Here is a 16,280-nt window from a genome sequence, read left to right as displayed (position 1 = left end):
GGACGGCTAGCGCAGATAGCCCTCATGTAGCTTTGCGCGAAATTCAAAACAAACAAACAAACAAGAACATTTCAGTGAACTTGAATTGCAACTTTCTTCTATAGTTCATGATTTTAAAATAGTGTTGTTAGTCATTCATTATTATTGCTTTTTGTATATTTAAGAGTATAATGTTCTTTTGTTTGTTGAATATTATAGAAAGATCAATGGCACTTGCAGTTAAATCCTAAAGTAATGTATAGCAAGAATTGAATAACAATATAAACAAGTCTGTTTATTATTGAACTTGAGTACTATGTATTACAGTAGTTAAGTTCAATGACAACAGACTCGTTAATATTGTTTACAATATAAACAATATATTGTTTACAATATAAACAAGTCTGTTTATTATTGAACTTGAGTACTATGTATTACAGTAGTTAAGTTAAATGACACCAGACTCGTTAATATTGTTATTCACATTCTTCAGCTGCTTCCTTAGATGGTGGTTTTCTATCATGTATGTGTTCAACTACTTTTTTTAGTGTAGAACTATTTGCTTTGTAAAAATGCTATATTTCATAATTCAGTATCTTCCTTTGTTACAAGATAGCTAGGGGCCAATCTAACTCAAGCCAAGTATCTGTCTTATTACTGGTTGGTATCAAAGCTACATGTATAGATTTTCTCCTCGGTGATGCTCATATTCCTTCACTACTCTGATGTATCTCTTCTACTACACAGTGGCCTTAACTAACTGTTAACATAAATGGCTAGTCTATCAATCACCCAGTGTATTATTGTGGGAAGTGTTCATAATTGTGGTGCTGAGTGGCAAGGCATGCATCATCATATCAATCAGCATGTTGACTTCTCTACCTTAACATCATCTGATGGCCAGCTGTCATCCTGTTATTCCACTATGAATTGATAAACTTGGATAATGTGCTCTTTGACCTTTTAATTCTTTCAAGTCAAATTGTGAAGGAAACAGTGATGTTTTAATCTTGACTAATGTGAGTGCTCAGCACAATTTGGTAAACAATGGTGAATAAAAATTTGTCCTTTGATCTGTATGAATCACTATTGGCATGCTCAACTAAATTTTCATTAAAGCACTGCCTGGAAGGTCATAGGCCTTTGGCAAAGCAGCAGGCAACAACCTTGCTCCATTTCAGGGATGTTTCTATCTACTTGATTGCTCAAAATATATATATTCTTCTTTATACTATTTGTGTATTGAAAAGTATTAAGAAGAAAAATAACCTTACCTAAGTATACCATCTGATAAAATGGATGTGATTACGACACTTATTGAGTTATGGTGGTCTCTAGCTTTTGATTGAGATTCAGAAAACACAAAATACTTTTGAACTGCCATCCTACCACTTGTGTTTCTACAACAGGCAGTTGCCATTCATTCAACTTAGTTTCATCATAAACTTTAAATGAGTGTCAGAGTTGAAATAAAATGCAACAGCGAGTGTGATTTTGTGTGTGGATGAATTTATACAGTTAGAGATAAATTCACGTGAATTTGGAAACAGAATGAACTGATGAGGGTACAAAAGACTGAAAAGTGAGGCAGGTGGGATTCCTTAAGTGCATATGGTGGTATATGTTTCATAACATCAAAATATATGATATTACACAGGAAGTTTGTGCAATAACTAAACAATAAGCAACCAAATAAAGCACCACCAATATAAAAGTAAACTATAACTGGTATTACAAATGGAACTTCAAGAAAGGGACCTTCTTGGCTTCATTTTAAACTTCATGACACAACATCATGTTATCTTTCACTTGTACCATGACACCTTGTGCTAGATAATTTGATGTCCTCCTAGCCATGTCTGGAGCACTAGCTTTTATACTTCTTTCCATGGGGTTTGTGGTAGTGTCAAATGTTATTCACTATCATCTTTATTTACTAACTTGAGTGGGTGTCGGTACAGAACTTCTTCTACAGTGAAGGTTTCGTGTTGGATTCAGTAAGTGTAGGACACAAGTCACCAGGCTTATAATCTTTGTTACAGTAACTCTGGTTAGTTTCATCCTGAATACACAACCCATTCTTTCACTATTTTCTGCTTCACACAGGGAGCTTTTGTTTTTTTATGTTTATGTCACACATTATTCATGAAAATAGTTTTGCCGGATAATGATAATGACTTTTATGTTATGGGTCTGGATACATTTTGAAAAGAAATTTCTTTATACAATGTTATAACAATTTTTCCATTTTTATACAAGTCAAAAATTGAATTTCTAAGTACAGGTGATCTATTATGGACTACTCACTAGATGAACTATTTCCCAAAGCAGTAATGCTGTTTTTCACAAAAATGACTGCTGCCAGAAGTTCTTAATATTAATTTTAAGTGAAAAAAGCTAATCAATGAAAAATGACTGGGAGTGGGACCTGAACCCAGGACCTTGCATAACAGGGCCAGTGCTTTACCACTGAACTATCCAAGTGCACATTCCACCCCTGTCAATCTTCACTTATAAGGCTTTTTTACTTTATCTTCATATTTCATATCCCAGACTTATTTATTTTTAATTTCCAATAGGAAACAATGAAAGGACAATATTTAACACTAAATTTTATGTAAAAAATTACACTAGAGCTTGAAACTGATTCTTTTTTTTTTGCTTAAAATTTAATGTTAAATACTGTCCTTTCATATTGTTTCCAATCAGAAGTTCTTAGTAGTAAAATAGTTACATTGAAAGTGATTTAAAATTTTGACTTGTGACATGACTCTCTTACTGCTATCTTCTGTGCCCAGCAAAAACTCTGTTTATAGTTTAAAGTACACTGGGACTAGAGTCTTCATTATGAGTTTGAGGTTTTTTGACAACTTTTTCACATTTATGTTCTTAAAAAAACTAGCCATGTACTAGTTTATTTTTTATTAGAAGTAACTGAGGCATTTCTTGGTACTTAAAAGACTCAGCCCCAAAGGTGCAGGAATCTTCAGTGTTTCAGTATGATATAGATCATAGTTCTCTATTTTCAAAACACCAACTGGAGATTCAGGGCACTGTCAAATATAATCAGAGCACGTGCCCTGTGTGCCAGTTCTTCTGAGGAGTATCATCATGATGGCAAGTACTGGAAGAAAATACCAATAACAAGACAGAATATACAATTAAGAATTTTCCATGGCTTTTTTCCCCATCCTCTCACTATATGCTAGCACACTTTTTCCCATATCAGTGAGTATTTGGTACATTTAAGTCACAGATTTGTTTTCTAAACATTTTTTCTTTTAGGACTTAATAATCAAGCTTTTTTCAGTCACTGAAAATTACAAAAATTTGTAGAAAATGAATGAAAGGTATTTTAAATTCATAGAGCCACATGACTGTTCCAAATGTGGTTTTGTGCTGAATCTTCACATCTACTCTTATTTACTGTAACCAGCTGCCAAATCCAGAGTACCTGTCAGTGATATGAAAGTCATCTATTTGTGGTAAGGGAGAAGTAGTTTTTCACATGTTATAAAAATCAATGAAATGATGCATCCTTTTTTTATTGTAAACATGCAAGAAGACCAGAAAATTTTAGATTGTTGAATGATCCCATTAGACAATAATCGATCAATCTTCTGCTCAACTACATCTATGACTGCTTAATGGGTTTGATGTTCCCAGTATTAACACCCAGTGTTTTCTCATGTTTGTGGTCTAATGTGCTGACCTTAACTACAGACACATCCTGATGTTTCTCTCATCACACGAGTGTTTTTCCTGTATTAATATTTTACGATTGTTTGGAAGAGTACTCAAAATATGTCTCTTCTGGGCTGTTCCTGGAGCTTGTACTCACATATAAAAGTCTTAATTTTTCAAAGTTAGAAAACTCACTATTACCATGGTAGCCAATAATTTCTAGGTAATGAATGTTGTATTAAAAAGCATAACGTCTAATGTCATGTTATACCTTTTCAAAAGTATGCAAAACATATTTTAATAACAGCAACTACAGTAATAATGCACAAAATATTAGACGATAACAAAATGTAAAAACCCTGATTAGTTTCAACAGGCCAAATTTGTCATATTCAAGGTAACGATATTGAAACTAGTCAGGTGTTTTATGTTTTGTTAATTCTTTAATCATTCATGTATTTTTTATCAATTTAACCCTTTGGATGCTATAATCAGATTTATTCAACATGACATTTATAGTTGTTTGGTGTGACAAGCAGATTTACCCCACATTGTCACAAACACAATACTTGTACATCCTTGAATTTCCCATCTTAGTACCATGTGTGTGAACATCACCGAGCAAAAAGTGCAACTAGTGGATTTTGATATTGAAAAAAAGTACAAAAATAGGTCTAATTCTAAATTGCATTTTTCAGTGGCTAAATGATACTTTTTGAGAACCCACCCGAAATATAATTATGCATTCAATGGGTTAAATAAAAACTACTTTATACTGGTTCATGAGAAAAAATTGGGAATTGCTTTTGAAGCTTTGCTGATGATTTTTATGAACATTAATATTTTTTCATGGAATTCATCTTGTTTAAAAGAATATGATGGTTCAGTTTTGTAGCCTATCAAGTTGTACAAACTGTAAGCTATATGAACTAAAACTTTAGTACAATAAAACCAACCAAAGTTCCTTTTTAAAAAACACTAGGAAAAAGGTTTTTTAGAAAGCAAAATGCTGTTTATATTTTTTAGTTTACTTTTTATTCACAAAAAAAAAGACAAGCTTAAAATTTAAAAGGTATATTTGGCCAAAGTTTTGGTTGCTTTAAGTCACAGAACTTATCAAAGGTTAACTGCAAGGAAGTTTCCATCCCATAAATAGTTTGTGCTGCTTTTCCATAAAGTTCTGTCATTTCCTCAATTCTTTTGCTGTTGGGCTGAAGAGCAGGTGGAAGTGTGCTCCGTTGAAGAGGACCAGCCACTGACACTATGAAAACATGAAGGAAATCAACACTGTAAAAGAAGTTTAACTTCTGTTTGTGTATTACATATGATGTATTTTAGACATGTATAACATATCTGTGTGTAAATACATTAAATCCCAGGCATTATATTATTTGTGATTATTTAAATTACTATATACAGGTAAGCAAGCTATTTTAATTATAAATCTTTCATGTAATTTATGGCATCGTGTTTACCTGCAAATTGAATTGAGATGTATCTTTAAGCCTCATTGTTGATTACAACAATTCCTCAGGTTTAAGGACTGAATATCTATATTTAAAAAAAAGATGAAAAACAACTTGAGAGAAATGTTTCTTTTATTTTACCCAACATTTTGGCTTACTCTTTTTTTTTCAAGGGTTGAGTGTGAAAGGTTACAAAATTTATTTCAAATGGTAGACTACTGGAGCATCTTGAAGCATGGTAAAAGTATTGTTAAACAAGTTAGAGTTGCTTATCATAATATAAAACTAAGTAATTAAATAAAAATAAACCTTACATGGAATAATAGCTGTTACTAGAAGGTCCTTTAGATTGAATCAAACGAGATTATTTAAATTTCCTGTCAATAAAGTTAACAATTCTGTAAATTTTTGATATAATATCCACCGGCAGTTTTTTTTATTATCAAGATTAGCTGTGACAAGTATGTTCTTTGAAACAATTACGTACTGGATGCCTATAACGAGACACCATATGATATCAAAATTTTAGGAAATTATGATAACTTTGACAGGATATTTAAGTAATTTCTTCAACCTAATTGCTCTTCTATTAACAGATACCATGCCTGTCCCCTATAAAACAATTATTATTCCATGTATGGTTTATTTTATTTTAATTACTTACATTTATCATTGTGATAAGTGACTAAAATTATTTAAAAATACTTTTAGGACACTTCACCATGCACTTTTATAGTGATATATATTTTTTTGGGTTACTTTCATCTGGAATCAGTTTTTTTGTAATTTGAGATGCTCAGAGACCCCTGATAAAGGAGTATGCTAAAATTTTGGGTAATATAAAATAAAATTTCATCTTTCTCAAATGCAGTTCCATCCTTCAATCGGAACTGAAAAATTTAAAATATCAAATACTGTATATGAATGTCTTAAATGCTCTTCATATTACATAGATCCATCAACATGCAAGTTTCAAATCTATTAAACAACCATGCAACGAATGAACCTATAAGTAAAAAGCAATTTAAAATCCATACAAAGGTACATAATGAACAGAAAATGGACACAAAAGAAACTACTGATAAGTAGACTTCGTTCAAATTGAATGAATGGGACAGCGAGTCAGTCAGCTTATCAATAATTCTGTAAATGCTTGTGTTAAACACATTAGAAAAAAAAAAAAAAGGGTTTGTAAATGCAGTATACGTCAAGAAAACAAAACTGGATATATTCAATATTACACAAATTAAAATGTAACAAGAAAAAACTGAATGTAGCCTAGTTTGATGTCACTCCTCTACCTTTATATTACATGTGTTTCTAAATTCTTAAAATATGTTACTAATATAATGTTTTACTGGTCATTAATATTATACTTGAAAAACTAAAGATCAATAAAACTATTTACCATCTTGTGACTTAGGAGTCAAAAGAGCAAAATCAAAATATCAGATCTGTTACTGAACTTCTAACTTTGAAGTAAAAGGTCAGAAGATGATGAACAAATTTGTATACACACTTTCTTCTTGCATTTTATACATCAAAATTCATAATACAACTAAACAAATTTGTCAGTGCAAGTTCCAAAACAGTAAAACTGGATTAAATGCTTTTTTTTTTTTAATTTTCCTTCTTGCAAACTTGAGTGAATACAAAAAAAAGTCAATAAATTTCCATGGGTGCAATAATAAATGTTATACAGAAGAAAAAATTCTACACAGTGCCATTAATCAATTAAAATAAAAAGTATTTTATGTTTTTATAATAAACCCTTACCTTTTGTTTTTCTTATAAATCTAAATTTATGGAAAAAGTGTAAGGTGCAATTTTTACCAAAATATACAAAAATACTTACAATTTTCTAGGTTCACGCAGTACTCTTCTTCCATGCCCTGCCTATCTTTTTTCAATGCTGTATAAAGAAAGTGAGTTTTACATAGAGAAACCTGAAAATATATAGAAGTAATTAAAAATGTTAACAACTAATACATATATTTATAAAGTATATTTACATTGATATTAGATAGGCACGCTAACAATATGTATAGGCTTTAGATATTTCTTTAGAACACCTGCAGCTCTTATAATATAAACTTGTTACAGAATCCATTTTTCACTGTTTAGAAGTTAAAATTCTCATAAGAAGGATATTTTGGTATTGTTGTCTAAAATAAATGAAAGTGCAAAAGATATGACTGTATAAGTAATGACTTTAAAAAAAGATTAAAAACATGCATCCTGATTACTTGTGCTATGATGTTTCTTGAAATAAGATAATAAATCACTATTTAATTTTTAAAATAATGTTTATTTTTAACTGCTTTTATTTTCATATTAATCGCATTACTAGAAATAAAGATACAAGCTTTCACATCACTGGATTATAACCTTAGTGCACTAATCATTTTTAGAATATATTAATTTTATTGGCTGATTACAAAATGTTTGAGTAACTGTTTAGTTATAAGATATAACACTTAAGGCCCCAAAGATTGTTGTAAACACTCTTATAAACATGTAAAATAATACTGAATTGTCCAGAAAATTGTACACTATGACATTGCAACAGGTGATTGATAAGTGAAAAAATCATTTATTATTGTGTTTTTTTCTTTTTAGATATACTATGGTTTTATTGATTTGCAATGTTTGTAAATATGAAGTTTTTTTTATCTTCATCAAATGAAATAAAATCACCTTCAAATCAGATGTACTTAGCTAAACTTACTGTTTAGTGAATATGGTGGATGACTACAATATAATCTGATGATTCAATCTTTATTGAATATTCTTTTGTATCTTTATTCTTTCAAAGAACACGCATATATATATATATATATATAAATATATGAACAAATTGGCTTGCTAACTACTGAATTACTACTAATTGCAATCATAATATGTTTTAAATAGAAACAATATTTCCCTTATTTGTGATAGTAAAACATTTTTAATACTTAATTATCAATGTGTTTGATTCACAGAAGATCATAATAAGCTTACTGCATATTTTAAAAACAAACATAATAACGACTGCATGGTGGTATTTAGTCGAAATATTTTTAGGCAAAAGCCCAAGTGTCAACCTCAGAACAGGATATCATATGACACCAAGAGAAATTCAATAATTAGTTTAGAAAACAATAATGTGAATAAAAGTAGGAAGGTTAATACTATGTTAGAATAATGTAGTGACTGAAAAAGTTATGAAGCTAGCACCCTCCCCTTTGTTTGCTTTTATGCGAGAGGTGTGTGTGTGTGTGTGTGTGTTATAGCAGAACCACATCAGGCTATCTGCTGTGTCCACCGAGGGGAATCTAACCACTGGTTTTATTGCTGTTAATCTACAAACTTACTGCTGTTCCACCAGGGGGGACTTTATTGGAGGAGACGTATACCAACCAACTGATGATCATTTTGATTAATCAATTATCAGATACTGTTAATCTCTCCAGTTCTATTTAGTGCTCATAAATATTCAACATACTTCACAAAATGTCATAAAATAGAAACAAAAATACAGTTTTAAAATTAGTGTCCATTAACAAAAGTTCTGTGTTGCTTAATTTCATATCTTCAAAAAACTAGTAATATATTGTACCAATTAGTATACTATTCTTTGGGGGGGGGGGGCATAAAAACATAAACCAAGAATAGTTAACATGTTATAATTTAATCATACACTTGTAACTTTCCTCAACCTTGATTGTTAAACAATTTTGAGTAAAATAATCTAATATTAAGTTTTCTCACCAAGTTCTGCTTTATGTCTGGCAGAATGTTCAAAGAAAGCCATCATGTCTTCAGTGATCTCCATCTCTAACTCATCTTCACTTGAATTGTCTGTTGAGTTTCCATGTTTTTCTAAGAGATCTTTCATAAGAAGTGTCTGAGAATCTTCTGAATCACTAGAAGCACTACATGAATTCACGCAAGTTCCATACTTGCTTGGGTAATTATAATTAATTGGAGATGATCTAACACAACAACACTTAGTTTCTTGGTGTTTAAGTTCACACTTATTCTTAAACTCATCAAAGTGCTTACTATCTTTGAATGAACAACTGCATAGATTATGTTTTCTTGGAATTGGGTAAAAGTTCATAGTTATCATTTTGTTGTAACAACACCAACTAACCATTTGATCATAAGAAGTCCAGTATCGGCAATAAAGATGATGATAATTCCTGATAGATGGGCTATTAAAGCTGGTCATTTTGCTAGTTGTTAAGTAGTGGTGACCTCTGATCTGAAAACAGAAAATTAATTTTATTTTCTTTACTATAATTATGACTAGGTCTTGAGTACTTTAGTTCTAATTTTATAAAATTTGAAAGAATGTGGTTGTATTCATATCAATAACACGCTTGAAAGAGAACTGCATTATACAATGTATTTCAAGACTGTACGAGAGAAATACAAGCTGTTCAAAAATCTGAGTTACATGCATATAAAGTATTTATCTACGTATAGATGTATCACTGTAGTATTGATTCTGAAGATCAACAAATTTAATTGCACATCTGTAAAACAATATTTCATAATGTGATAACAATACTATTGTATCTTCATAACAGAATAATGTAATTTTGGTATCTGAATCATCCGCAGAGATTAGCAAATTTTATAAACATATGATCTCAAGTTCTACAGACATTTGTATTGAATGATTTGTAGCTTATGTGAAATACTGTCTAGTGTTACAGTATAATTTCATAATCTATACGTTATTTCTGGTCAATACAAACATAAGAAAAAGCAAGCCCACAGAAAGGCATTTAGCCAGCATCATAACAAAGTACAAAAATGGACTTTTCTAGTCCATCTAGGCTGTTCTGTCCACTAAATTAAACAACCACCTCAAAGCTAGCCATTATCATTCAAGTATTTATCAAGCTTTCCCTTAAACTCCCTTGTATTAACTGCATCCACCACATGTGAAGGCAACCCATTCCATATGCCAACCACCCTGTTAGAAAAATAAAGCTGTCTTAGTTAAAGATGACTTTTTCCCTGCCAAAATCTATAATTGTGTTTACCAGACTTGCCATTCTCACCATTAAATATGAAAAAAGATGATGTATCAACACTATCAATTCCCTTAACAGCCTTAAACACCTCAATCACATCCCCTCTAACTCTTCTTTTTTCAAAAGAAAAAGAGTTTAAAGATATTAACCTATCACATTTCTATCCAGGTATCATCCTAGCAGCTCTCCTCTGAACCCTTTCTAACAATCAAATGTCCTTTCTGAGGTAAGGAGCTGAACACAATACTCTAAATGTGGCCTAACCAATGACCTATATGGTGACTTTATATTCTCTTTAGACTTATATGTATTCAATATTTCTGTAGATAAAACCTAAAATTCTATTTTCCCTGCCACTATCAAAATTACATTGCTTGGATAACTTTTGAGACTGATGAACCAAGACCTTTTTCTTCTATAACATTGTTAAGGCTATTCACATCAAAATTATACTCATAACTTAAATCATGACACCCCATATGCATATCCTTGAACTTTATTATTATTAAAGGCCATCTGCTATTTATCTGCCCAACTCACCAAATTATTTTGTAATGCAGTGAAGCATCCTCCTCAAAGCCAGCAACACCCAAAACTTTAATATCATCAGCAAATTTAAATAATCTATTGACTATTCCTTCATCTATGTCATTGATGTAAAGCAAAAGTCCTAACACTGAGCCTTGAGGTACCCTACTCATGACATTATTCAATTTGGTTGAACTCATTTTATAGCAACTTTTTGCTTTCTTCCATCTGGTCAGTTTTCTATCCAATAAGCCAACCTATCTACCACACCTAAAGAGATAACTTTTTAACAAGCCTTTTATGAAACATCATGTCAAATGCATTTTGATAATCCAGATACGCTACATCTACATATGTACCTTTATCAACATAAGCAGCAACATGTTCAACGATTGTCAAAAGGTTGGTAAGGCAAGGTTTTCTTCTAGTAAAACCACGCTGACTATTCAACAAAATTTTAAACTTTGTTATCTGACTTTGCACAATATTTTTTTTTATATCAAACTTTCAAAAACTTTTCCCACCAATAGTGTAAAACTAGTAGGTCTATAATTACTGGGACAATTTTTATTACCTCCTTTAAAAAGGAGTAACATTAGCCAACTTCCAACCTTCTGGCACCTGCCCACTATTCAAGAAGTTAGAAAAAATAATAGCAAGTAGCTCACATATTCAATCCCTTAACTCCTTTTAAAACCCTTGAGTAAATATTATCTGGTCCAGGTACTTTATCATTCTTTAAACTTCCCAATTTTTTTTAACAATCTCAGGTTTAATGTGATCATCTTGTTCAACATTTTTTTCCATTTAAGAACTTTTCAGTTGAGGAATATTGCATAAATTTACTTCAGTAAAAACCGAAGAAAGTAGAATTTAATAACCCTTCCATTTCATAATCATCAGATATTAGCTTTTTGGTATTATCCCTCAAAGGCCCTACTCCCACCCTAAAATTTTGTTTACCCTGTATTTGAAGAAATCCTTAATTATTTTTTTTACATTTTCAGCCAATCTTTTTTTCTTTCCTAATTTCCCATTTGACCAACTATCTCGATCTTCTAGTCCTCCAAATCTACCATAACTGCAGTGAATTTAAACTTCTTATATTGAGAATGCTTTTCTTTAATTTTATCTTTTATGAGCCAACCTGTTTTACTTATAATCACCCTTTTTTTTGTCCATAAGGGACATGCCTACCTTGAATTTTTGTGAATTTATTTTAAATTTTTTTCCACATTTGATTAGCATCTCCAACTAATTCAGTTGCTTAATTCATTGCATATAATTCTTGTCTCATCTCTTCAGAACTTGGAACCCAAATCTCATTGTTCCTCATCTCTATAGGCAGCAAAACATCAAATCTAATTGAGCAATGATCACTTGCACACCCAGATATTCCCCAATATCCACCCTATCGACCATTTCTTTATTAGATGTTAACAATAAATCTAAAATAGCATTATTCCTAGTACGTTCCCTAACCAATTGTTGAAGAAAACCATACTGAAGAGTTTCCAAAAACCTGTCTACCTCATGAGTTGACTCTAACATTTCCCAATTTATATACCTGAAATTAATATTTTCCATAATTACAACCTCATTGACAGTTGAATTATCTCATTATAGTTTCTCTTTAATTTCATCAGGTTAATCTGGTAGTCTATAACACATTCCAACTAAATTCCTTCTCCCCTAATAACCAATAACTGAAACCAATTAGATTCAACTTGTTTGCTATTAATTTTGGTACCTTCAAATTGAAGAGACTGTAACACACATTTTATATATAAAGCCCCTCCTCTCTTTAGTGCTCTATCTCTAGTAAACAACCTATAACCCTGTATTTCAGAGAAATTCTTTTCATCATAAACTTCTACATCAGCCAGGTTTCAGTTATTCCCATTATATCAAAATCCTCTGTTCTGACCAGTGCTCTAAGGTCATCTATTTTATTTCTTATATTTCTAGAATTACAATAATAACAGTTAAGCCAGTCCCCACCCTATTTAAATGTAAACTATCTATTCCACAAAGCTCCCTTTTCCCATTGAAATGATCCCATAAATCCAACCAGCTCTTCCAAGCATATTAACCTAAACCTAGTATTCAACCCATGTGATCTACTTATAATCTAATACCCACAGTTACCTTTTGGCAGTATCTGACAGAAGTAAATTACAGTCCCTTTTTGTAAATGCCTTTATGAACCCCTTGTAGATAACAATTAGCTTCTATGATCTCCCTTCCCTACCTCATTAGCCCCTATGTGCACTACATAATACCTTTTATTATATCACTTGCTCTATCAGTTATATCCTACACCCCTACCCCTGGATAGCATAATATAACTCTTTTCTTGCTATTTACCCCACAGTCTATCTTATCCATGTACTGTACTAAAGAATCTCCTATAATAATAATAATAAAATTCTTATGTTTTTCATTTTCATCCCTATCTGTCTCTTTTGTTATTCTTTCTGCAAATTCATCAGCTACACAAGCCAAAGGCTGAAATCTGTTCTTTGCCAGTCTGCTCTTTATATTTAAATCTATAACCACTAGCCCTATTATCATCACCAGCCCCTGTACCCTTCACATGAAAAAGCTTAATTTCCTTTAAATTCTGCTCCCACAGTTTTTGCTTCTCATTTTCCATATTTAAAACAGCTTCCAATTTCTCCTTTAACCTATAAACTCTACATACAAATTGTACAACTTTACTGCTAACTTCCTTAAATGTGCATGCACATCAGCCCCAAATTCCCAAATAAAACCCACTTTTTGCACCTTTCAGTTAAACAACAAAAAAAAGCAATAATAATAATGATAGTCCAAATATAGTTCACATATACAAACCTATCAATAAAATTTCCAAAGAATAAAAACTAACATTACATGTTTACAATGAAGTGAATAACTAAAACAATTTTATGTCAAGTTTGTATTTTTAGTTTCCATTCACTACACGAACATACCATCCATATGCTGTGGAAAGATTATCCAAACCTTTTACAAACTGTAAACAAAATGTATCAACATGCTACATCTCTCTTCATTACATTAATAACTTAAGTCCAGTATCATTATAGTACCCCATCTTTGCACTCTTTCCAAGGTGTTGCTATATATCTTGTAGTGCTGGAACCAAAATGCATACATTCTTCCAAGGGAAGCCTTACCAGTCTCGTATAAAAGTACAATACTGTTCTTGTTCTTAAATTTGAAAAATTCTTATATATAGGATAAAAAAAAAACCTACTTCCTCTTTTCATCACAGCTAAATATTTAGCACAGAGTTTTATCAACTATGAAACAACTACATAACTTAAGTTCCCAAGTTTTTAAGAGACTTTTGAAAACTAACAAATAATGCAACCATTAGGGTTTTGCAAAAATTAATAAAATGTCTAAATCTTGTCAGACTAGGAGCTTTACTCTAAAGATCATGTTTCTCAATCTTTTCTAAAACTAATACTTCTTCAAACAATTATAATTTAAGGACAAGTCCTCCTTTAGAAAGATTAGTCAACTTAAAAAATCTCTTATTCTCTTCCATAACATTGTTAAAAACACTAGAAAAAAATATGTCAGTACTTTGGCCATATTCCCTTCACCCATAATTAAATTCCCTGGAAAAATTATTGAGGGGCCAATATTTTCCACAATCTTCATTTTTTATTTTACAGTTAATATAATCATAAAGATTTTTGTTGTTAAATTTGATGTTTTGAACCAAATAACTGTCATAATATACCTTAGCCTTAACTATTGCTTTCCTGACTAATAAACAGCATTTTACTAGACTAGTAAGTTTCCCGTAGTTGTACATATAACTGTTCAATTATTATTATTAATCAATCTATTCAATGATTTAGTAAGAATAGACATTTTTGATGATAATACATTCTTTTTGGGAAGCTTAATTTAATTACAATAAAAAAAGTTATCCATTAGCATTATTCATATTTAAATGAGCTACATATTTTTTTTTTCTTTTTCAAACATCTTAATAGTTTATAGAAGTCAGCTTTTTGAGGATTGGGGCTACAGCTTATTATCTTTAACTAGTTTCAAAAGAGACATAAAGGATAGCTATATTAAACGTACTCATACTCAAGTATTGTTGCATAACTATACTTCTAAGTATAACCTCCTCAGTATTAAAACCGAGGTCTAAAATAGCATATTTCCTTATAATTTACATATGTAGCATTATTCACACACTATGCAATAAAATATCTCTTCCCAGAAAAAGAAAGAAATTAAAATAGATTAATTTACATGTATTAAATTCAATGTCTCTCAATTGTTATCTATAAAAACATATCTCTCCCTCTATATTTACTAACACAGTCCCTTTTTAAATAACATCATATTGAAAATTTTTACTTACAAAATACTTAGTAATACCAAGGAAATGTAAAATGTTAACAATGATAACAGCCACTAAAATAGTAAATTCAAAACTTATTGCACAGACTTCTTGAAGTTCTTCTAATGTTATAGTATGAAAAAACTTAAATTTATATTCAAGTTATCTATCATTATTGCTAATCTGTTTCTATCACCTGGTTCACATCTACTCTAGAACTAGAAGTACTGATATCTTAATTTACTTTTTTGTGTGCTATGTTACATGTTTGTATTTTAACAGCTACCAGTGGTAACTGGTAACAATTAACAAGTGATGCAATCCCTTCTCTGTTATAAACGTATACTTCAAAACTTATATATATAAATCAACACTACAATCTATACAAATTACTTTATTTAAAATATTTTACAATGCTACTTGTTAATGATAGTGTTATTCTTTCTTCAGAAAAAAAATTATGAAACACCACATAACTGTCCTAACACTAACATTGTAATTTCTTGTTTCTATTCACTTTAACTATTTAATAAACCTGTCAAAACTAGTCGTTTATCAACTTGTTTTAGCTACACAGTAAAGGTTTGTGCTACGTACAATTTGTCCTGTAGCCTCGCATACTATTGTTACTGGTAGTGGTACTAACCGTGATTATACAGCAGTACTAGCGTAGGACCAATGTTGAAAATAAAATAGTCTAGTAATACTTCACTTGTCCGTTTCTGATGTGTACTTACCTCACATATCCTCAAGTTTTCGTATTTCAATGTCACAATAATTTAAAAGTTTTAAATAATGCTTCAACAACTACCCTAAACTGTTTGAACTTACAAGAATCCTTAACTTATACTTTTATCTTTCGACGCTCTTATTGATACCGATGGAGAATGTACAGAGTGTCCTCTGACGGTTTCGATAAATTAGATGCATAATAATATATTAGATTAATTGCCATAGAAGTCGTATAACATAAAAGCGTGTTATTGGAAAGTAATGTGTGATTTTAATAAAATTTCCATATTAATCTTAATATATGTTAATACCAACCCAAAAATTATCTCCAATCTCTTGCTCCTATCTTCCACGGGCTTATAAACGAAATATAATAAATTCGATGACGAGGAACCCACTTTGAGACTAATAATGGCTGGAGACGGCTTAAATGGGTAATGAAGAAAAACTTTAATTGTACCTGATGATGACAAAACCTTGTCGAAACGT

General features: G+C 30.9%; 1 protein-coding gene across 4 annotated transcripts; it reads right to left on the bottom strand.

Annotated features, from left to right (window-relative positions):
- Nucleotides 1-4,652: 4,652 nt before the first annotated feature.
- On the bottom strand, nt 4,653-15,950 carry LOC106459766 (gem-associated protein 8-like). Of its 4 annotated transcripts, none has more exons than XR_002610623.1 (4): nt 15,797-15,950; nt 8,883-9,378; nt 6,985-7,075; nt 4,653-4,924 (listed from the first exon to the last, which is right to left on the bottom strand). XR_002610623.1 is itself a non-coding variant. In XM_013919418.2 (4 exons), exons 2-4 carry the CDS (start codon nt 9,343-9,345, stop codon nt 4,722-4,724), a joined length of 723 nt encoding a protein of 240 aa, XP_013774872.1. In that variant the 5' UTR covers nt 9,346-9,378; nt 15,797-15,950; the 3' UTR covers nt 4,653-4,721. The 4 variants fall into 4 exon arrangements, 2 of the variants coding, with proteins under 2 accessions (XP_013774872.1, XP_022242020.1); XR_002610624.1 differs by having other exon boundaries at nt 6,985-7,041; nt 9,268-9,378; XM_013919418.2 differs by having other exon boundaries at nt 6,985-7,041.
- Nucleotides 15,951-16,280: the final 330 nt, after the last annotated feature.

The sequence above is a fragment of the Limulus polyphemus genome, unplaced genomic scaffold (assembly GCF_000517525.1).
Source record: "Limulus polyphemus unplaced genomic scaffold, Limulus_polyphemus-2.1.2 Scaffold658, whole genome shotgun sequence".
NCBI lineage: Eukaryota > Metazoa > Arthropoda > Merostomata > Xiphosura > Limulidae > Limulus > Limulus polyphemus.
Note: the sequence above shows the minus strand (reverse complement) of the source record. Positions and strands in the feature narration are given on the sequence as shown.